The following is a 24,553-nucleotide window of genomic DNA, read 5'->3' as shown; positions in this document are numbered from 1 at the left end:
TTTGTCCTGGAACCTTTTTATCTCTCCTTCAATTTTCACTGAGAGCCTAGCTGGGTATAGTATTCTTGGCTGCATATTTTTCTCGTTTAGTGCTCTGAAAATATCATGCCAGTCCTTTCTGTCCTGCCAGGTCTCTGTGGATAGGTCTGTTGCCAATCTAATATTTCTACCTTTATAGGTTACATATCTCTTCTCCCGAGCAGCTTTCAAGATTTTCTCTTTGTCTCTGAGACTCGTAAATTTTACTATTAGATGTCAGGGTGTTGACCTATTTTTATTGATTTTGAGAGGGGTTCTCTGTGCCTCCTGGATTTTGATGCCTCTTTCCTTCCCCACATTAGGGAAGTTCTCTGCTATTATTTGCTCCAGTATACCTTCTGCCCCTCTCTCTTTCTTCTTCTTGGATCCCATTTATTCTAATGTTGTTTCTTCTTATGATATCGCTTATCTCTCGAATTCTGCCCTCTTGATCCAGTAGTTGTTTATCTCTTTCTCAGCTTCTTTATTTTCCATCATTCAGTCTTCTATATTGCTAATTCTCTCTTCTGCCTCATTTATCCTAGTAGTTAGTGCCCCCATTTTTGATTGCACCTCATTAATAGCCTTTTTGATTTCGATTTGGTTAGATTTTAGTTCTTTTATTTCTCCAGGAAGGGTGTCTCTAATAACTTACATGCTTTTATCAAGCCCAGCTAGTATCTTTAAAATCATTATTCTGAACTCTAGGTCCGACATCATACTAATGTCCGTATTGAGTAGGTCTCTGTCAGACGCTACTGCCTCTTTTTCTTTTTGCTGAGGTGATTTTTTTCCTCTTGTCATTTTGTCCAGAGGTGAATACATGAATGAGAGAACAAAATGCTAGCAGGTTAACAACGTCCCTAGAAAATATACTCTAAACAAATCAGAAAAGGCCTGAAGCCAGGGGAAAAGAAAGGGAAAGAAAGAAAAAAGAAAGAGGAAAAAAAAAGAAAAAGAAAAAGATAAAGATAAAAACAAACAAAAACAGAACAAAACAAAACAAAAAAAACAGAATATGATCAAATATGATCAGGCTAGTGCATAGATCAGTGCCACACACTAGATTCTTGGTGTATTTGGTCTGTTAGAAGATAATGCCTCCTAAAATTGTAAAGAAAGGAAGACTTATATATGTACAAAATAAGGGTTGATACAATGAAGGGATGGAAGATGACTGTAAAGATGAAAATTATAAAAGATTTTATAAAAGGAATTGATAAGAAGTTGTTTAAAAAAAAGAAAGAAGAAGATTTAAAAAAATGGGGGGGAGAGATTGTGATCAGGCAGGAGACTAGAACAAAGCCATCCACTAGAGATTTAGGGTATATTTTGATCTGTTAGAGGAAACTGTATCTCAAAATTTTAAAGAGAGAACAACTTATATATATATATGCCAAAAATAAGGGTAACTATTATGAAGGAATAGAATATGACTCTAAAAATGGAAAATAATTTTTTTTTTAAAAAAAGGGAATGATAAGATGTTGGTTGAAAAGGGAAAAAGAAAAATTAAAAAAAAACAGTTAAAAAATTAACTTTAAAAAACTAATGAATCATGGTAAAAAAGCCATGAATTCTATGTGCAGTATTCCCCTACCGCCTGAGTTCTCCCGTTCTCCTTGATCGGTAAACTTGGTCTTGGCTTGCTGGCTGTTCGTGCTGATCTTCTAGGGGAGGGGCCTGTTGATTTGGTTCCCAAATATCTTTGCTGGAGGCGGAATTGCCCTGTCCTTGTGAGTCTGGGCTAAGCAATCTGCTCGGGTTTGCGCTTGGGAGCTTTTGTTCCCTGCAAGCTCTTGGTACAGCTTTGGAGGATGAGAGTGAAAATGGTGGCCTCCCAATCTGTGCCCGGAGGAGCCGAGAACTCAGGGCCCCGCTCCTCAGTGCGCCCCCAGAGAAAAGCAATCAATCCCTCCCGTCTCTCGGGTCTCCATCCGCACTCCGTGCTCACTTGGCCTGTGACCGAGCGTTTCTATCTCTGGCACCCGACCCTGTGTGGAGTCTCCAAACCCAGCAGATCCCTGCGGTGCACTCCTGCACCGCTCCTCCCAGGGGAGGAAGGGGAGTCTCCCCAGCTCTGCTGCTTGTTGGGTCCCTGCTGGAGGAGCGGTGGTCCGAGTGGCCCACGGATCACAGTTTATGGCCACGCCGAGCTGAGAGCCCGTGCCTCAGCTCCGTCTCTGCAGCCGGCTTCCCTGCTCCAATACCCGGGAGCTCTGCCGTCCTCAGGCACCCCCGGTCTTTCTGTGACCCCGAGGGTCCTGAGACCACACTGTCCTGCAAGGGTTCCACCTCCCGCTTAGCCACTGGAGCGAAGTCCCTCAGCGGAGCCAACTTCTAAAAGTTCCGATTTTGTGCTCCGTGGCTCTATCACTTGCCAGAAGCGGTGGAGGCCCCCTCCCCCACCATCTATCCTCTTGAATATCGCCTTGGATTCACTTCTCCGCATGTCCTACCTTCCAGTAAGTGGTCGCTTCTCTGTTCAGAGAGTTGTTGCTACTCTCTTCTTCGATCTCCTGTTGAGTTCGTAGGTGTTCAGAATGGTTTGATCCCCATTCAGCTGAATTCCTGAGACCAGACGAAATCCAGGTCTCCTACTCCTCTGCAATCTTGCTCCGCCTCAGGAATTACTTATTTTAAACTTAACACTATGTCTTGAACATTTTTAATAATAGTATATATAGAGTTGCCTCATTCTTTTTAGTGCTATAGATATTTTGTCATATGGATGTACTTAGTACTCTATTTAGCCATCCCTTAATAATGGATATTTACTTTTTATTACAAAGAACACTATAATGATGGGGCCCCTGGGTGGCTCAGTCAGTTAAGCACCCAACTCTTGATTTCAGCTCAGGTCATGATCTCAGGGCCCTGGGATCGAGCCCCACATGAGACTCCATGCTGAGTGTGGAGTCTCCTGGAGATTCTCTCTCCCCGTCTCCCTCTGCCCCTCCCCCTGCTCATGCACTCTAAATAAATAAATAAATAAAATCTTAAAAGAACACTGCAATGAATATCATACATGTCTTTTTATTCAGATCCATTTATTCAGTCTGTCATTCTGTCACTCATCAAATAATCACTCATTGCCTACTATGAATCACAAACTATTCTAGGACCTGGAGCTACATTGGAGAACAAAATTAAAAGCAATTTCTTGATCTCATGTGATTTACATCCTAAGTGGGGAAGATAGGGGTGCCTGCGTGGCTCAGTTGGTTAAGCGTCTGCCTTCAGCTCAGGTTATGATTCCAGGGTACTGGGATTGAGCCCTGCATCGGGCTCTTTGTTCAGTGGGGAGCCTGCTTCTCCCTCTCTCTCTGCCTGCTGCTCCCCCTGTTTGTGCTCTCTCTCTCTGTCTCTCAATAAATAAATAAAATCTTTTAAAAAAACAATTTACATTTCCACCAAAAAGTATGAGAGACATTTATTCTAAAATGTTATATTATCAATCTTTTAAATTTCTACCAATGTCTTAAACAGTGAGATCTCATTCTCTTTTCTCCTAAATGCTAGTGAGATTGAATCTCTCTTTTGTGATTGGTGACCAGTTGTATTGCTTTTGGGATTTCCTAATTCTACCTTTATTTTTCTAATTTTTAATCTTTCTTGAACTGATATATAGAACCTGTACATTTTTTTTAAGTAAAATGATCCAAGATATGGACAGGCACATTTGAATAACAGATGCTTTATAAGGCAAGGAGTGGGGGAAGGAAAGGAATAAAGGAAAGAAAAGAATGTTAAATTACTGGACCCTCAAAGGAGTTGAATCTTAAGTTTTATGTTTTCTTTCCATTTCAAGTTTTTTTGATGGATCTGCTTTACCCTTAGGATTCCATGGAGTAAATAACATAAAAGCTTAAAACTAGTGTAAACAATACAGTGATGATTATCTTCTACACACACCTCTGCATCTATGTTTTGATTTTTCGCAACAGAGGGATGAACACAGGTCCTTCAGTTGTGTCTCTGAGGATGATGTGTTCGCAACTGTGTTACCAAGTTTGGTGTGTGTGTGTGTGTGTGTGTGTGTGTGTGTGTGTGAGAGAGAGAGAGAGCAAGAAAGAGAGAGAGAGAGAGAAATCAATAGCAATAGAGCATAGGGTATTTACATAGAGTCTGTGTAAGAGTAGCTGAAAGTGTTTTTGAAAACCAGATGAAAATGCAGTCTTTCAATCTTGTTCCAACTGTGAGTTCTTTCACATCATTCTAGAATGCCTAGGACAAACCTATCTTAGTTGCCCTAGTCACTTGTCTTGGTGTCAGACTATCTTCAGTGATGATAAAAATGGATCTTAGGTGGATTTTCTTGGCCAGATTGCCCAATCTGGTGATGGAAGAGTGCAGGGCCAGGTGTCAGGTGATCTGGTACCAGCTCTGCCAATATCTAATGACATGACTTGCCTCAAGTCACTTCACCTCTATAAGTCATATTAGTAAAATCAAAATGGAGGATCAGGGCTCCATCAGGCATTTGGGGTCTGTCATTTACGGTGGAACAGTGATTCTACCTCATATGAACCGCAAGTCCTTGGGTAAATCACTTAACCTCCATAAACCCAATTTATGCTTTCAATTTGTAAAGGAGGCTAACAGCACTTGAAACCTGATGTGAGACTTAGCTTTAACATACCTAAAGTATCTATCATTTTGAAGGCATTTAATAAATGATTGCTATGATTCCTATTAGTGATCTGTAAAATTCCTTCCAAGACTCACATCCTGTTATTTTTTATTTGTGAGAAAAATAAGGACGAATACAGGCAGGAGACATAAAAGTGAAAAACATGATATTTGTGCATGATCCTACAATCGTAATCTATTTGCAAGATTGTGTTGATCCACATGTCTATTTTTTCACTGTTCCTTTATTTGGAGAATACTGTGCCTTTATTAGATATTATTGTCTTCAGTGACGGGTAAGTTAAAGTGGAGACATCAAAATCATTAAAAACATTATCCAAATTTGCATAGTTCTTACTTGGGGCCGTGGGCACCAAACACAGTTATCGATGCAGGAGTCATAGGACTGATCTCAGAACAGCATCCTGGTAGACATTTAAGACAAGACTCAACACAAGCCTTGTGTTTTGTGAGGTGCTTTAGTGGCATCCAGAAGTTTCTATTTCTTCACAATTAAAATTTATAAACCCTGATTCAATTCAGAAAGGGCCTAAAAATGAATTTAGCATTTGGATATAACTTGAGGCAGCTATTTAATGGGATATAATTAATGATTATATTTTAAGAATATTATGGAGCTGAGAATCATCACATCACTCTTAAAGTAAAATATGTTTTTATTGGGATTTTATATTCAGAGTTTCCACCTGTCAGAAAATGTATCATTTTAGATCTGAAAAGAGACCTGAGGGATGATGACATTCAACTCTATCTGTCACTGTCCTGATGAAAAAACAGGCCTAGATGAGTCAGTAATTCCTTAGAAGTCTCAGGGCCAGATAGTGTTGGCAATAGAAACAAGTCAGTTACCTGCCAGGTGCTCTTACCGTTCATTGTAAGGCATCTCAGAGGGCTGATGAAACCCTCCTTAATCACGGCCCCCCATTTGCAATGTGACTTTATTTGCATTCCTGAAACTTCTACTTTGAGTCCCAATATGTCATTTTTAAGTTTTTATTTTATTTTACTTTATTTTTCAGTTTTTATTTAAATTCCAGTTAGTTAACATACAATGTAATATTAGTTTCTGGTGTACAATTTAGTGACTCAATACTTCCATACATCACCCAGTGCTCATCACAAGTGCATTCCTTCATCCCCATCCCCTATTTCACCCATCCCAGTGCCCACCTCCCCTCTGGTATCCATTAGCATATTCCCTGAAGCTAAGAGTCTTAGTTGGTCTTTCTCTCTCTCTTTTTTCCCCTTTGCTCATTTGTTTTGTTTCTTAAATTCCACATATGAGTGAAATCATATGGTATTTGTCTTTCTCTGACTTATTTCACTTGGCATTATACTCTCTAGCTCCATCCATGTCACTGCAAATGGCAAGCTTTCATTCTTTCTGATGGCTGAGTGATATTCATTGTGTGTGTGTGTGTGTGTGTGTGTGTATCTCACATCTTTATTCATCAGTCAATGGACACTTGGGCTGTTTATGTAATTTGGCTATTTTAGATAATGCTGCTGTAAACATCATTATACTATATAGAAACAGTACTTTAAATCAGTTGATCCTCTTGCTGCAATAAAGTCCAGCAAAACCTTACCATCTCAAGCAAACCCACTATGCCGATTTACGCTCAAGAAATGGTTTGACTGGGACACCTGGGTGGCTCAGTCAGTGAAGCATCTGCCTTTGGCTCAGGTCATGATCCCAGGGTCCTGGGATTGAGCCCTGCATTGGGCTCCTTGTTCAGCAGGGAGCCTGCTTCTTCCTCTGCCTGCTGCTCTCCCTGCTTGTGCTCTCTCTCTCTCTCTGTCTCTCTGTCAAATAAATAAATAAAATCTTTAAAAAAAAAAAAAGAAATGGTGTGGCTTTTGAAGAAGTGCCAGTTCTGTCACCTCAGACACTCATATCCACACCTGTCCTCCAAGGAGCCCACCATGCTCTTGTATTACTCTCCTTTTCTTCTTCCGCTTTTGGTGCCTGGTCCTTATCTTTCAGCTTCTTATTTCAGGGTGGTGAAAGTCGGCCCTAAGAAGAATACTTTTAAGAATAAAAAATTATTTTAATAATTATTTAAAAATTTTTAAATATTTCAAATCGTATTTCTATGTTTTTAAAATATTTTTTAATTTTTTAAATATTTTTTTCATTTAAGTTTTTATTTAAATTCCAGTTAGTTAACTTACAGTGTAACATTAGTTTCAGGTGCAAAAATATTTTTAAAAGAATAGATTTCTGGACTCAGTCAGAGTCAGGTCAATTATTAGTAGGTTCATTTTTGAATGAAAATGAAGAAGGCAAAAGGAAGCATACAAGGACAACAACACTTTTACCCTCTTTGTTGGGTTTATTTTCCTTCAGATGATATTTTTCTTTTCAAGGTATTGAAATGTTTGAGATCTTTTCCAGACTATTTTTTCTTTGGCAGGTATACTTCCTGCCTCACACAGTTTTGTACAAGGAAAACCAGTGCTGAGTAGGAGGAAGGCAAGGAACAGGAACAGAGCCTTTTGTTTTTGTCTTGTTTGTTTTCATTTCGTTGATTCCTAGCATGCATATTATATATCACTATTTGTGTGTTACTGTTTTTTAAGAAAATCATGTTCTTTATGAGTGAACTCTTGGCTATAATTTAGGGACTCAGGGAATAAAATAAGAGATAAATGGAAGGATTTAGGGGAATATCAGTGTAGTATTTAGCATGCTTGATTCTGTATCTGTAAAAATAACAGAATTATTCTCTTACTACTACCACACATCTACTATTTCCTTATTACTACTACTGCTGCTGCTTACACTAATTGTACAAGGAGGACGGATTCTTAATGCTAGAATCTGGCATGTGTATTGCTTGTAAATGTTGACTGTGATTAGACCAGATACATCTTAAATTGTGGAATCACATATGTTAGAAGAGGAGAAAGTCTCAGTCTACAGAGAGAATGCTCACGTCTGTTTACTTTTATGTCCTCTCAGTTTTGGCAAGAAAACAGACCTGACTATGTCAACATCCAGCTGTACCTCAGTCAAACAGATGGGATACAGGTATGTGGTTGGATGTTTTTATAAATTAAACAAGCCTCTTGATAATAGAAGATTTTCTATCGGGGCTGTGCTGGAGGAAAATTTCTGCAGGTGGTTTGAAGAGAAGTTTCCCAGAGGAAGGCCTCTTTTAGAGTGTGTCCAGAAAACCCATGGCTTGTCCTGGAAGCCAACTGTGTTATGCCTTTCATTTGTCCTCCTCACAGGAAGCTGGTACAGACCTTTGAGTTCATCTCTCTCCTTTTCACTGTTGTCTCAAATTCTTTACCTCTAGAGATCGGACCAGAAGCGAACAGTCTCATGATTGTGTTCGTCGAGGGGAGTTCTTATGTGGAGAGACAAGATAAGATCATACGTAGTTAAGCTTATTTCTTCTCTCCACAGGAAACTAAAAATGTAGTAATAGCCATCACACATTATTTATTTGCTGCGCTAGACACTGTGTTAAGCACTTCATATTATATTGTGTAATTCTAACAGATCCAACAGGTAGATGATAGTGCTATTCCCATGTTATAGATGAAGAAACTGATGTTTACCGATGACACTGAAGGCTACGTGGGTGTGTAAATCCAGGCATGGATGCTTTCATGAGTTTTATTTTAGTATTTTCCATTATACATTTTTTATAACACTTTGGATACAAAATACGAATGCTTGTCAGTTACTTCAAAACTAACCTAACCCTACTTTTTCTATCAGATTTCTGCTCCACTTGATATGTAAAAAAAAATATTTCATTTTACTATTCGCACGAAGCAAGTCAGTATCATTATTCCTCATGGTATGGATGTGATGAAGGTGTGGAGCATATGTGGCATTGGTTCTCAGTTTTTCCGCCTGTGACTCAGACACTTTCCCCTCTCCTCTCACCTCACTCGGGCCCTTCATTGACGATCCAGATCTCATCTTCTGTTCATTGCAAACACCAGCCCATTAGAAGTTATTTGTTGACAGACCCAAGATCTGGAGCTCTTCTGGCTCGGGCTGTCTTGTCTAGGATCACTTCCCCAAATTTATGATGACAATTTGTAGTATTTTACTCATATAATGAGCCAAATATGAAGACAGTATTTGCAGTGCCAAAACACTTCAATAAATTTATGTGCTGCCGCCGTTTTGAGAGTAGGCAATTAAAATGCATGCTTTAATATTGCAGTTGTTAAAAACAAAGCAACCAACTGAAGGAAAATCAGCCATTTATAACAATGGCATTCAAGAAAATAATGGATTTTAAAGGAAAAGAGGAAGGAAATGATGCTTCGAAATGACTGTACTTAATAGCTTGCCATTTGATACTTGTATTCTTGATACCACAGCAATTTGGTAGGAAGCCACAGCACCAGTAGAAATGATGTTAGAAAAATAGGTTGTTCATCCAACTCTGTGTCATATGAAATATAGTGCTTTCTTTTTGGCAGAAGATAATTGGAGAAAAATATCAAGCACTGAATTCAAGACTTTTTATTGGACGGCCTCGGTGGAAACTTCTGTTTGATGAAATAGCAAAATGTAACAGAGGGTAAGTATTATTGCTCAGGAAATTTGCCATGTGGCTAATGATCAAATTAAAATATTCTCAAGTCATTACATGTAGTTTTTAAAGGTGAATTAGGTAATGGGTTTACAAATTACAAAGTTGCTTGAACACTCAATTATCACTAGCATAGGAGGAGTCAAGGCAGGGACCACCTCACATATCTGAAATGCCAAATAAATAGAATTTGGCTTAGAAATAGTCTATTAAAGTATTTATGAATGAAACCCTCCTACCTACTTTCAAATTTGTGTAGACCCATGTAAAAATGGGTATTCATTCTGATATCATGTATCAGGTGATCATTGGAAAAACTTCAAAATTCATTGGCAAATAAGGGAGCTCTACCAGCAGTTCTAACAATGAATGCACTTAAAAATCAGATTTTTGAACTTCTCATGAAAATGAATAAATTTTTAAAAACCCTTAGTTATTATATGCTGTCTCTAAAACAGGATTATTTCCAAACATAATTTATTTTTTCTTGGAGCTATAATTCTCTGAAGAATCTTAGCATTAGGGAATATGTGTCTGTGCTCTGAAGAGATGACTGTGGAAGGAGAGCATTTGCCTTAGGGCACAGACTAGCCAACCCCTTTGTCTCCTGTAAACTTGTAGTTCAGGGCAATGGTCTACAAGAATTCTAAAAGCAATTTGAAAACCATATACCCACTCAGGCATTTTAAATTTGGCATTGAAATAGTTTCATCAAAAGTTTAAATAGTTGCAAAGCTCTAATTTCTAACATATTGCATATGTTGACATTTTAAAATTAGTGTAACTCTTTAAACATGTCTACTGGAATTGAAATACCAGTTTTTGATACCAATCTCATATATTGGAAAGATATACAAACAAGCTTTCATTAGCAGTTGGAAATTTTACATTATTTTTCTACTTGAACTGTATTTCTGTCCTTTTCAACCTGTAGAATTTATCAAAATTCAATGTGTTTTTTCACATTTGAACTAATCATATTTTTGTTGCTTAAGTAAACATACTTCTGCAGTAAGAATGTAGATAAATTGAATATTTAAGTTTTTAAAATTTCCTTTGGCCCTGTGGCTCTTCTAGGTTGATTTATCATGATAATTATTAGTATATGGTTGGTCAATTCATAATTTAAAAACTACATTTTTATAATTATAAGAAGGATATTTATAAATGAATGAGGCAGCTCATTGAAGAGTTTTAAAAAAGCTTCAATTCATGAATTCATGGATGACTATGATTTATTGAAAGACCCACTGATTCATCATGGTCCTTGACTCCATCTTCAGAAATTTTGTTTTAGGAATTATTGCATGGAGCCCCAGGAGCAAATTTTAAAAAGGAATATAGCTACCCATGAAAGTCAGGTTGTAGTTATGTTTGAAACCACTTCTGCATTTCCCTTCTCTCAATGAAGTAGTTTTGGGTTGAAAAGGAAAGCATTATTTTGGAAGCAGAGGTCCTTTGTAATAACTAGGGCCATAGTTAAAGGTGAACTATAGAATTAAAGTCACCCCAATTTTGGTTATATTCTCCCATCTTTCTCCAGTATCCTCTACCTTAGACATGATAATCTTGTCATACTCACCTGGGTCTCTCAATGTACCATAGACTCCTTTCTCTTTAATGACATTCAGCTGACTTCTGACAAGCATTCTTCCATTAATTTTTATAGTGTACTAATGAAAACTTTGGAATTCTGTTGTTGTTGCTATTGTCTTTGCTCAATTCTGAAACCAATCTCTACATCAGTAGAGGATCACTTATAAGAAATTAGATTGGGATTATTGATTTCTTTGGTTACTTCTTAAGAATTCTCATTTGTTAAACTGTTCATGACTTAGATAGACTGTACGTTAATTTGGTTGGTCGTTCATTTTCTTCAAACAGCAAAGCTGGTTTAAAAAGAACAAGTGTGCACCATCTACTGTTGACATTTTGTACAACACTTTCACTTTGTGTATTTGCTCTGGACAGGCACTTAAAATGCATTATTTTTAAAAAATTTTCACGTGGCATATTTAGGAAAAGAATGGATCAACATCTTAAGGGTTCACTAACTAGAAAAAAAGGTGCTATTTAGACAGAAGTCCTTATTTTAGATATAAGATTCTGGTTAACCTCAAGTACATAAATTACTGAAAGAATATATAGAGACACACATACATACTTATAAAAGTATATATTCATATATATGTGCATGTATATGTATGCATATATACATTTAAAATCTATACACTAAAATTATGAACCTTAATTTTTAAATGAAGTTAAACGAATTTATAATATAGAATTCTTCAATGTAATCTTTTTCAGATACACTCATATATTGTTCATGGATAATTTCCATGTAATTCTACCTCACAGTATTCTAGAATATGGATAACATGATCATTGCTACCCTACTTATGGATATTTAGGTTACCTCCAGTCCTTTACTGTTACAAATAATGCTATGGTAATTCTCTTTGCACATACTTTCTCATGCTCTTGTGGGAATATTGCAGTAGGTTAGGATCCTTGAAATGGAATTGCTGGCTCAGAGAGTATGCACATTTAGATACTGTCCTATCAAAACCAAAAGGGTGAATCAATTTATCCTCAATTTACTTTACACATATGTATGAGGTGGTTCCTTCCTTATGTGCCTTTTTTAAATTCAGAAAATGAATTATGTAATGGCATGATCAAGGAAGGTGAAGGAGCTTTTGAAGTCACCTGCTTTCGTCATTATTTTACAAGTGAAGAAGCTAGGACCTGAAAAGATAATGATTTATCTCAAGCTATGGTTAATGAGTCAGAATTCAGACATGAATCCTATCTTCTGACTGTAAAGTTCAATGTACTTTATTTACTACAAAGCATGGTCACAAGTAGAAAGAGTAGCAATTTGATGTTACCATGCCCCTCTTGGGGACAGTGAGATGTTGCAAGAAACCATCATGTTCACTATACATATTGCAACAGAATGTTAACTCTAATATACTAAAAGTGTCAACAACTAATTTTTCAAAAACATAAAAGATATTCTAAATATTAATATTTAGATATTAGCCATTCAGTATTTGCTAAATACTGAATAGCTAATTCAGTATTTGCTAAATACTGAATAGCTAAATAAGCCATTCAGTATTTAATAAGATGATAGGAAATCTTTTTTTATTATCAGAACCACAGTCCATTTTCCTATATTTGTAATAAAAATATATATCATATCATAAATTAGTCGAATTTATGCATTATTCAAGAGAGAAATAAAGGAATAATTTTATGTCGCCTTTGGAGTAGAGAACTATTACTCTGGGATTGGAGTGAAATGTCTGAGACCATATCTACATTCTCCTGCCTCATGGTGTTTTAAAAACAATACAGATTAAGAATACCTAGATTTGCTGTCTAACATTTGATCTGTGTCCCTGGGTCAAGTCACTCAAACCTTCTGGGTCTGTATTACAAGGAATGAATAAGCTGTTATTATTATGAGATCCCACACTTAAAAATCTGCATGGAAAAACAAAGATTGGTATAATAGGAAAATATACACAAATATATTGAACATTTATGGAACTAGTTCCCAACATCTGACTCCAAACAACATTCTCTGCTTTAGCATCTATCTCTACCCATATCAGCAAAGTTTTTGTAGAAAATCTCTGGATGATTGTTGGACTGCAGCAACCTAATGCAAATTTAGTACAAATGGATTGCAGAGACTAAGTATAGATCTTGAAAAAGTTAGAGGATCTCATTGTTAGTGAAAGTAACATTGGGGAACTCCTCAAATTACACAGAAATCTAATTTGTTAAATTAGTTAACAAATGTAATACAAAATGTAAATATATATATATGATATATGGGTGCTTTAAAAATAATAATTTTGTTGTGGCATATTTAAGAGAAGCCTTTGGGAAGTCTGTAAAAATTGAAAAGCTAACTTTATAATTGCCCTGTGAAGAAAGTAATGGTATCTTATTGTAATGTAGTGTTGACAGAGAATGAATACAGACAACATGACTCACTGCTTTCTCATTTTCATGAAAACCACATTATGTTTTTTGTTTGTCTTTGGGTTTTGGTGATATAAACTGAATGGTTCAGTTTTATTCAATTTAAGTAACCTAGCGTGTCTAGATCTGGTTTTAATAGTAATCTAAATTTTATTAAGTATAATTTATTTTCACACTTCTTTTTTATTTTCTTCTAATTAAGTTTTCTTTTCCTAGTCTCTTAAGGTAGAACCTTATATCATTGATTCAGACCCTTGTTCTTTTCTAATAAAAGTGTTCAATCTATAAATTCCTCTCTCAACACTTTAGCTACATCACACAAATGTTGGTACGTTTTTATTTTTATGCACTTCAAGATATTTTTAAATTTTCCATGTGATTTCTTCTCTTTTGTTTAATTTTCAAACGTGGGGATTCTACATATATATTTTTGGTTTTGATTTCTAGTTCACTTGGGTTCTGTTGAGAAAATATACTCTTTGTGATTTCAATCCTTTAAAATTTATTTGAGATCATTTTACTGCCCAGAATGTGGTCTGTCTTGATGAATGTTCCACACGCACTTGAAAAGAATTTGTATTCCATTGTTTGGGGATAGAGCACACTATAAATACCAATTTGTTCCAATTGCTTGAGAGTGGTATTCAGGTCTTCAATACGCTTACTGATTTTCTCTTTGTTCTGTCAATTACAGAGAGAAGAGTGTTGAAATAATCAACTGTAATTCTAGATTTATATATCTTTACAGTCCTATTAGTTTTTCTTTCATGTATAGTGGAGTTTTGTAGTTTGGAGGATTTAGTTGTAGTGTTTAAACTATTCCATTACATATTATTATTGCATTTTATTATATTTATTCATTATAAAATATATTACATTTTATTATTTTATGGAGCAAAAATATTGTTGGATTTTTTCCAGCTTTACTAAGATATAATTAACACATAATACTGTGTAAATCTAATATGTACAATGTAATGATTTGATATATATATATATATATATATCGCAGAATGACTACCACAAGAAGATTAATCAACACAGCCATCACATCACATAATTACAATTTGTGTGTGTGTGTGTACATGAAGAAAACTTTTAAGATCTACTCTCTTAGCACCTTTCAAATATACAACACAGTATTGTTAACAATAGTCACCATGCTGTACATTGCATCCCAGAACTTATTCTTCTTATAGAATTTATAATTCTTTGTCAACCTTCACCCATTCCCTACCTCTCCCATCTGGCCCTGGTAACCACCAGTCTGCTCTCTGTTTCAATGAGTTTGGGTTTTGGGGTTTTTTTTAGAGTCTATATATAGGCAAGATCATAGACTATTTGTCTTTCTTTGATTTGTATCAGCACGGTGCCCTCGAGTTCCAATCATGTTGTTCTAAATGGCAGGAGTTCCTTCTTTTTTATGGCTGAATAATACTGCTGTTTGTGTGTGATATAAATAATTAACATATAAATAGATCTGTATATCACATCATGATTTCTTTAACCATTTATCCATTGATGGACACTGAAGTTGTTTCTATGTCTTGGCTATTGGAAATAAAGCTGCAATTAACATGGAGATACAGATATTTTTTGAGATAATGATTTCATTTCCTTTGGATATATACCTAGAACAAGGACTGCTGGATCATATGGTACTTCTATTTATAATTTTTTGAGAAACCTCCGTACTGTTATCCATAGTGGCTGCACCAGTTTACATTTCCACGGTAGTGCACAAGGGTTCCCCTTTCTCCACATCCTTGCCAACATTTGCCTCTTTGTCTTTTTTTTAATTTTTTATTGTTATGTTAATCACCATACATTACATCATTAGTTCTTGATGTAGTGTTCCATGCTTCATTGTTTGTGCGTAACACCCAGTGCTCCACGCAGAACGTGCCCTCCTTAATACCCATCACCAGGCTAACACATCCCACCACCGCCATCCCCTCTAGAACCCTCAGGTTGTTTTTCAAGTCCATAGTCTCTCATGGTTTGTCTCCTCCTCCGACTTACTCCCCTTCATTCTTCCACTCCTGCGATCTTCTTCTTTTTTTTTCTGAACATATATTGCATTATTTGTTTCAGAAGTACAGATCTGTGATTCAACAGTCTTGTACAATTCACAGCACTCACCATAGCACATACCCTACCCAATGTCTATCACCCAGACACCCCATCCCTCCCACCCCCACCACTCCAGCAACACTCAGTTTGTCTCCTGAGATTAAGAATTCCTCATATCAGTGAGGTCATATGATACAACTCTTTCTCTGATTGACTTATTTCACTCAGCATAACACCCTCCAGTTCCATCCACGTCGTTGCAAATGGCAAGATCTCATTCCTTTTGATGGCTGCATAATATTCCATTGTGTATATATACCACATCTTCTTTATCCATTCATCTGTCGATGGACATCTTGACTCTTTCCATAGTTTGGCTATTGTGGACATTGTCTTTTTAATAATAGCCTTCCTAGCAGGTGTGAGATGATATCCCATTGTGGTTTTGGTTTGCATTTCCCTGAAGATTAGTGATGCTGAGCACCTTGTCATGTGCCTTTTGGCTATTTTGAAAGTAGCCTGAACTTCTATTCAGGGTTTGCCTATTTTTTAATTCAATTATTATTATTTTATTATTTCTTTTCTTCTTTTTTCTTGTCTTCTTTTGCAATTTTGTTGTATGTATTTCTTATATATTTTGGATACTAGCCTCTTATCAGATATGTAGTTTGCAAATATTTTTTCCCATTCCATAGGCTGTCTTTTCATTTTGTTGATGTTGATTTCTTGTGCTGTACAGAAGCTTTTTAATTTGATACAGTTCCACATTTATCTCTGCTTTATTGCTTGTACTTCTGGTGTCATATCCATGAAATTAACCCCAAGACATGTCAAGGAGGTTTTTTCCCCTCTGATTTCTTTTAGGAGTTTGATGGTTTAAGAACTTACATTTAAGTCTTTAATTCTTTCCAAGTTAATTTTTGTGAGTGGTGTAAAATAGGGGTCCATTTTCATTCTTATGCATGTAAATATCCAGTTTTCCCAGCACCATTTATTGAAGAGATGGTCTTTTTCTCATTGTGTATTCTTGGCTCCCTTTGATTGGGTTTAAATCTAGCAGTTTACTTTTGCTTTCTATTTATCTCATTTGTTCTTTTTCTTTCTTCATCTACCTTCTTTTGGTTTGAGTACATTTATGATTCCATTTTTTCCTCCTATATTGTCATATTAGCCATAATTCTCTGTTTGTCTGTTTGCTTTTGGTGATTTCTTTAAGGCATTGGTTCCCAAACTGCATTCCTTGGACCAGCATCACCTGGAACTTGTTAGAAAAGCAAATTCTTGAGCCCTATCCAAGATCTCTGTTATCAGAAGCTCTAGGTCTGTGGGCCAACTGGTGTATGGTCTGTGAAGTCCCTCAAGTAATTCTGATGAAGCTAAAATCAGAGGAACATTGTTCTCGGTTTAGAGTGTACATCATTAGCTTATCACAGTGTACTCCAAATAATATTATACCACCTTCTGTACTTCCATTCCCTGTGCATCTCTTTGGCTGTTGTTCTTACTCATCTTTCTCTTCCATATACTATAAAGTCCATGATGCAGTGTTTTTAAATTTCTTTTAGCATCAATTATATTCCAAAGAGATTAAAAATTAGGCAAAATACACACTACATTTATTCACACATTTACCATTTTTGTGCTTTTCATTCCTCTGGGTAGATTCAACTTTCCATCTGATTTCATCCTCCTTCCTGAAGACTTTCCTTTAATATACTTGATAGTGCCGGTTTGCTAGTGATGAATTCTCTCCTCTTTCATTTGAAAAGCTTATAGTCCATCCTAGTTTTGAAAGTTATTTGTGTTTAGTGTAGAATTTGCTTGGTATGGAATAGTTGGATTTTCTCTTGTCTTTCAGCACTTTGAAGATGTCACTTCATTGCCTCCTGACATGCATAGTTTTTGACAAGAACTCCATCTTTCATCTTCTGTTTATTATTTATAATGTGTCTTTTTGCCCCCTCTGGCTGTTTTTATGTTTTTCTCTTTGTCACTGGTTTTCAGTTTTATTATAAGTTGACTTACGTGGTTTTCTTTGTGTGTATTCTCCTTGGGGTTCATTAGATCCTTGGATCTATGTATTTGTTTTCATCAGATTTGGAAAAAAGAATTGGCAACTATTTCTTAATTTTTTTTTCTTTTTCCCTTTGTCTTCTCTCATGTTGGGACTACAATTACATTTCTATTAGACTAGTTGATATTGTGCCACAGGTCACTGAGCTGTGTTCATCTTTTTTCCTAATTTTTATTTTCTGTGTCGTCCATTTGGGTAGATTGTAGTGCCAGGTCTTTAAGGTTAATTATTTTTTCTTTTGCAGTGCCTATTTTTCTGTTAACCCATCAGAATATTTATGATTTTAAATATTCCATTAAACACTAGAATTTCCACTTAGGCCTTTAAGAAATCTTCTATTTCTCTTCTCGTCATGGTGATGCTTACCTTTGAATATAATGAAACATGGTTCTCATCTCTGTTTCAATGAAATGTCTGATAAGTCCATCATTTTTGCCATTCTGGGCCTGTTTCTGTTGACTGATCTTTATTAGTTGGCTAGGACTTGCTTCCATAACAAAATCCCACAGACTGAGTGGATTATTTTTTCAAAGCCCTAGAGACTGGAAGACTAATATCAAGATGCCAGCAGGGTTTATTTCCTCTGAGACCTCGCTCCTTGCCTTGCAGATTACCACCTTCTTATTGCCTTTTCATAGGGTCTTTTTCTCTGAGCATGTGCATTCCCTCATGTCTCTTTGTGTATCCAATTTTCTCTTACGAAGACATTAGTGAGATTGGAGTAGGATCCACTCTAAAGCCTTATTTTAACTTAATCACATCTTTAAAGCTTTTATCTCCAAATACAGCTATATTCTGAAGTACCGGGGGTTTGATTTTTTCCACATAACGAATTTTGAGGGGACGTAATTCAGCCCATAACACTCCTAGTTTTGGTTTGTAAAATTATTGGTGATTTCTTATTGAGTACTGTACAGTGTGAAGTTTAGATGTTAAAAGCCATATTTTGATCTTTTCAATACTGTTGAACTTGTTTCTGGCATGCAGTTTTGTGACTTGGGTTTGGTTTGATCCTTCTGGGTATAGATCCAGAGCACCTTCAGTCTAAGGCTAATTTTACCAACATCCACCCTGCCTCTTGCAAGTAAGGTGATAACTTTCTAGAACACTACCCATTGCCCACATATGATATGTAGATCTTTCCGTTCTGGCTTGTGGGAATATGAATTATTCACAACCTTGTGTCAACTCGGAATTGTTTGCCTTACTGCTCCCTGCTCGTTCTTTATCCAGATTCATGTAGTTTCCCTCACACACGAGCACATCAGTACTCAGCCAAAGACTTGAGGATAGAGCTTCCTGCTGTGAATCTCTCTTCCCTTCCACAAATTCTAGCAACTTTGTCCTCCATGAATTCCATTCTTTGTCTCGTCAACTCAGTGAGACCCTCAGTCTTGGCTTGAGTTTCTCAGTGCTGCAGCCTGTAAATTGCTTCCAGGCCATAAGCAGAGACAGTTGCCAGCAACTGGTTTTCTCACCTTGTTTTTTTCTCTTTTACCTACTGTCCAGTACCTGAATATATTTATTCCATGTATTGGGTTTTTCCCCTAGTTTTTCGATGCATGAGGGTAAATCTAGTCCCTGCTACTCCTTCATGGCTGCAAGTAAAAGTTCTATTTTTGTAGTTCTTTGTTTCACTTTTCAAGGTGCAAAATTTCAGTAAAGCCATTTTTTTAAGTATTATAAAATCTTGGTACCCATTTAAATGGATTTACTGGGTTTTTTCAGCACCATTTATTCTCAGATAAGATAATGAGGACATACTATATTTATCCAAGATATGATATGAATTGTTAATCACTTTGGTATCATAGGAAGAATTCAATGCAAATAAAAAACTTCGGAGGAAGATCGATGTGAAATACCAGTCATTTCCTGGGATTTATTTAGTCAATTTGTTAGGGATATGTATAATTTATCTACTAAAATTTTATGTTAGCAAACAATAAAAACTGCTTGGCATTTGGTGCAGTTATTACAGTGCATAAATAAAAAAGAAAATGTATACAGATTAATATGCTTTTGTTTCAATGGGGATATAAATTAGTTACTTAGAATTATCCTTTCAAATTGGTAATAGCTTTTCTTCTTTTACTCATCACTGCCCATGACAATTCATGGGATCTTTAGAAAAATGCATATAAAACATCTAATAAGAGAAGATTGACATGACCCAGTGTGGATGGACATCTATCCACAGCTGCTCTTGATTTCGTTTCTGCATATAATGGAAAGGCTAAGGGCAGACTGCTCACTTTCTGTCTGATAATAAGCAAATCTGTGCTCATACTTACATTCTTTGAATTATTCTGAATTCTAGCAGGGAAAGCATGCAATACATAAAATATCGTCATGGTGATCATTTACATTTTGAAATAATTGGGAAATTAATTCAGTATGCAAAGCAGCAAGAAATGAACTTTGTTAATACTTTAAACATGCTTCCGATACATCCTTCTTGTTATGTTCTGCTTAATTTTCCACCTGATTTTCCATTTTCTTCCTCTCTCTCACTAGGAAAACTGTTGGTGTTTTCTGCTGTGGACCCAATTCAATTTCTAAGACTCTTCATAAACTGAGTAACCAAAACAACCCATATGGGACAAGATTTGAATACAATAAAGAATCTTTCAGCTGAAAGCCTTTGAGAGGAACCAGGATTCTGAACAAGGAATGAGTGCAATTTCTAAGACTTTGAAGTTCAGCTGAATCAAGTAGCTGTGTCATGCCAAAGAGTAGCAAGGTTTTCTTATTTATGATTATTTAAAATGGAAATGCAGAGGATGTGGCAAGATGACAGGTCACATTACATGTTTAATCTGGAAACCAAAGAGGCCCTGAAGAATAGTTGCTGTGATGATTCACTTTTCAGTGCTCAAATGAAAACAAAACTATTAGATGCACACTGTTGATTTTTATGGCAGATTCAAGAACTCCCTAGTGAGGTGCCTCACTTGCTCACTGTGAGGCTGATAGCCTTGGTCCTCTTTGAATTGTTTTTGGTTGAACAAATGCAAGATTGAATGAAATTAAAAATGCATTGAAACTCAGATTACATTTTCTACGTGAGTATAAACAGAGTAGTTTTGATTTAGGAAAGCTCCAGACAAATGTAGTAGATGTTTGAAAATACAGCACAGAACTGTGTATTAATACGGGTACTTTGTGTCTCCTCTTCCTCACTACTGACACTAATACCTCTATTTGATGTCTGTGGCCTTAATGCTGAATGAACTTTGGTAGATGTTGATAGAGTATCTATTTTTATATTTTTCTTTCTTCTTTTTTCCTTTGTCTATGGAAATCTGCCCTCCTTTGCATGCATTAGACACAATGATTTAATAGGTTCTTTTCATCTGCAATTTATTTAATCTATTACTGTTGCATAGTAATGAGGAAAATATCATTACTGTAAATCATAAAGGAATATATAGACTAATAACTTTTACCATTGCTCAGCATTTTGGCCTCTGTTATTTTTATTTACTTTTTTCCCCAGCATAGATTGTCTTATTTTTCACCTCTGAAGATACTTTGTATAATTTGCACTTTTAGACCGAAGAGCACTGTGTTTCTCAGTGATCACTGAGATATAAGATATCTCTCTTTTGCCACATATTGGTTTATACTGGAGACATTGAAAGTGCAGTCACATTCCTGAACTACAAGAGGAAATACTTCATTAATTATTTGAATTTAAGTTCAGAATCAGGCATATTATTTGTTGCACCATCTGGTATTCTGGGTCTTGATGGGAAATTATCGAGTTTAAAGTAACTCATTGGGACGATACTGCATAACCCTATGCTCACTGGCCATTATATTCTTGGTTCAGAGGAAAACTCCACTTCCCTACTTTAAGAATTAAGTCATTTTTTGCAGTTTAGTGATTTTGTTTTGTAGACATCTATCAATTGCTATCAAAGAGAGCACATTGCTGAAATAAGCAGAATGACTTATCTTGTCTTTGTTGAAATTTTGCGTGGTTTCACAGAACATGATAGATGCTACTGTCATTTTTTGCTCTGATTCACCAATAGCAATCAAGCATGATAAACCATCTAGCATTGAATGCCCATGAACATATTACTTATAGATATTTCTTCCTTCCCTTGGAATTCTTTCTTCTTCCTTCTGTGGAAGGAAGGCGAGTCAGAAAAAGATATGGGAAATGTGCAATGTTCCTACAGATTTAGCTCTGAAGGCATATTTGATAACCAGTACATCTTGGCAACATTTTCTAAACTAAAAAGAATTTTCATAAAAACACATAACAGAAAGAACAAGTAAAAAGAAATTTGAGTTAGTACAGGCTTGATGTGCAATACTGACTCTTTGCTGATCATAGTTTATTGATGTGATTATACTAATACCCCTAATTTCAGTAGAAGAGGTGGAAGACTTTTTCAGAAAAGGAAACATCTTTCTTGGTAGGTCTGCTATTCTAGATGAACAGCCCTGTCTCTGAAATTCTAGTTGATGTTCAAACATGAAATGTTAAATACAGGTCATCTTTGCTTCTATGGGTAGTAATAAAATTAGGTTTTCATCATGCATGTAGAATAGAGGTTTGTTTTGTTTTGAGGGATTTTTTTTTCCTCTGGGGCTATGTCTTGCCCTACAGGTCTTAAAACAGTCATGTCAGTGGCAATAAATGTTAAAATCGAAAGGGTATCATGAGATCTCTATAAGCATGCTTTACCTTTGCAACAAATAAAGCAGGCAGTGTTTTTTCACAAGATGAGGCAAGTTGAAGAAACATCATCTATTTGCATCTACACTAGCATGAGAGCCTTAGGGGTTTGAGTTCTACAGCTGTGGATGTCACTGGCCCATGGTGTAACTGTGGCAAATTGCTCCCACTTTGGGATTAAGATTTTTTGTTTGGACTAGATTAGTAGTTATTAATCTTTTCTGGGTAATGTATCTTTTTGAGAACCTGATTAAAAGTGAATATAATGACAGTAATGCAAAATATTACATACAATTTTGGGGAGCCCACAATCTCCCCAATTCAAGAACCCAAAGCAAGGACCCCAATTTAAGAACCTCTGAACAAAATAATCCATCACTCTAGACCTTTCTACATATACATTTTTTTAAAGATTTTATTTATTTATTTAAGAGAGAGAGAGCCCATGAGAGGGGGGAGGGTCAGAGGGAGAAGCAGACTCCCTGCTGAGCAGGGAGCCCGATGCGGGACTTGATCCTGGGACTCCTGGATCATGACCTGAGCTGAAGGCAGTCGCTTAACCAACTGAGCCACCCAGGTGCCCACTATGTATACATTTTTTGTGATTTTTTTTGCAAGAAACTATCCATTTTTGTAAGATTATAGTAGGAAATTAACTCTGTGGACAAAGGAAAGGAAATTCTCTTTATATGCCCTCAAACAGAGAATCCAACAGAACATTCCCTCAGTTTTTAATTTTAGATCTCCTGCTTTATGCAAGGGAAGGCTGTGATTTTACATATCCATAATAATAAAAGACAGATTCATATACATACATGCATGCATGCATGCATACATATCACACATGTATTCATGGCTTACTTTTTTTTCTTTTCTTTTTTTAAATCAGGTTAAAAATGAAATGATGTTTTTTTTGTTTTTGGGGTTTTTTTCATTTAGCAACTGAAAATGCCAGCTGGGTGATTGTTATAACAGAAGCACTTAAAACAAAAAATAAAAGCAATATAGACAAAGCATAGGCTGAATTGATTTAATCTCTATATCCGAGTAACTTACAACTCCCCAAATCATTGTTTACTTGGAGCATTCACAGCAGGTAACACTGAAATCCTAAGGCATTGCTAAAGAGGCTGGTCAGAGGCAAATGGCCATTGTCATCAACAGATAATGCTAGTGCCTAAGAATGTTTATGATATTAAAGAGAAAAAAAAATTTAAGAAAAAAAATTTTTTCCTTAAGGTTAACCCAGCTTGAACGGTGTTGTTGTTTTTAAACAAACTGATGAGACACATTTTTAAATGCTACTTATGATAAACATTTCCATTTTGTGTGCAGTCCAGGACATTTTCATATCCAGTAATGTTACAGAAACATAAAAGGCTGAAGTTAGGAGTACTCTTATTTTGTGGTCGAGAACACCGAGTTATAAAGGGAAGTGGTAGCTTGCTCAGTCATCCACTGGCTGAGATGTACGGCACAGTGTATATGTAGTCATATCGCAGTAATGTTATGGTAACAGGTGGTGACTGCACTTATTGTGGTGGGGAGAAAAGTCATCCACTGAGTTTGTCGTGGAACTGAAACTGGAGTTCAGCCTTCCTCCTCTCTGCTGCTCAAGGGCCCTTTCCACCTCCCCATGACATCCACATCTAATAAGACACATCTGGTCCCATTAGTTCACTGTAAACTCTATTTAGTGCAAGGTGGAAAATAAGGTACTATGTGTTAATTCCAGATTCAAATGTAGAAAATCACACTCTTCTTCCCTATGTATCTTCTGATTCTAAATATGTTAGTCTTTTATGTTTTGCCAATTAGAACCTATTTCCAGAAATCAGTTTTAAAATATGGCAATTCTGCAAACAATGAATCACGGAACACTACACCAAAACAAATGATGTAATATATGGTGATTAACATAACAATAAAAAATTAAAATTAAAAAAATAAATAAATAAAACTAATGATGTAATGTATGGTGATTAACATAACAATAAAAATAATTACAAAGTCAAAAAATAAAATAAAATAAGATAAAATATGGCGATTGTGCTGAAGGGATTATGTTCTCCAGAACTTTGAAGAAATATGGAATAGTATGGTTTCTAGGAAAAACTAATATTTAATTTTAAAATTTAGATTCATAAACAGAAGTCATAACTTCCCAGCTTTCTAATCATCCAGGAAAATGTTGATATTAAAACAGATGATTATTGTTCTCTACTCACATGACCATTATGTTCAGGAGAAAACAATCAGCTTTTTGTTAACTAGTGAGACAGGAAATAAATGAAATCAAGCATAATGAGCATTTACTTCAACCAGCACAGAACAATGAGAACTCTCTCCTTCTGTCTAAATCTCCACTCCATTACCCCAGCTTTTTTATCCCATACTGTGGTATTCTCAAAGGACAAAGTTGCAAAAGCTAGCTAGATGAAGTTTTCCAAAGGGAAGTAGCAGAAGACTTCTAAT

At 35.9% G+C, this 24,553-nt stretch overlaps 1 protein-coding gene across 2 annotated transcripts in view; it reads left to right on the top strand.

The window, feature by feature from the left end:
* Positions 1–20,023, top strand: part of NOX4 (NADPH oxidase 4) — a 179,082-nt gene extending 159,059 nt beyond the window's left edge. For both annotated transcript variants that reach the window (XM_028091716.2, XM_028091715.2), the window contains 3 exons: positions 7,637–7,705; positions 9,124–9,224; positions 19,903–20,023. In XM_028091716.2, the coding sequence (XP_027947517.2) occupies positions 7,637–7,705; positions 9,124–9,224; positions 19,903–20,023 (291 nt within the window). The remainder of the gene's footprint in view (positions 1–7,636; positions 7,706–9,123; positions 9,225–19,902) is intronic.
* Positions 20,024–24,553: the final 4,530 nt, after the last annotated feature.

The sequence above is a fragment of the Eumetopias jubatus genome, unplaced genomic scaffold, assembly GCF_037043125.1.
Source record: "Eumetopias jubatus isolate StellerSeaLion01/CBP00866 unplaced genomic scaffold, mEumJub1_p1.0 scaffold_13, whole genome shotgun sequence".
Lineage (NCBI taxonomy): Eukaryota > Metazoa > Chordata > Mammalia > Carnivora > Otariidae > Eumetopias > Eumetopias jubatus.
This window is presented reverse-complemented; position numbering and strand designations above follow the sequence as displayed.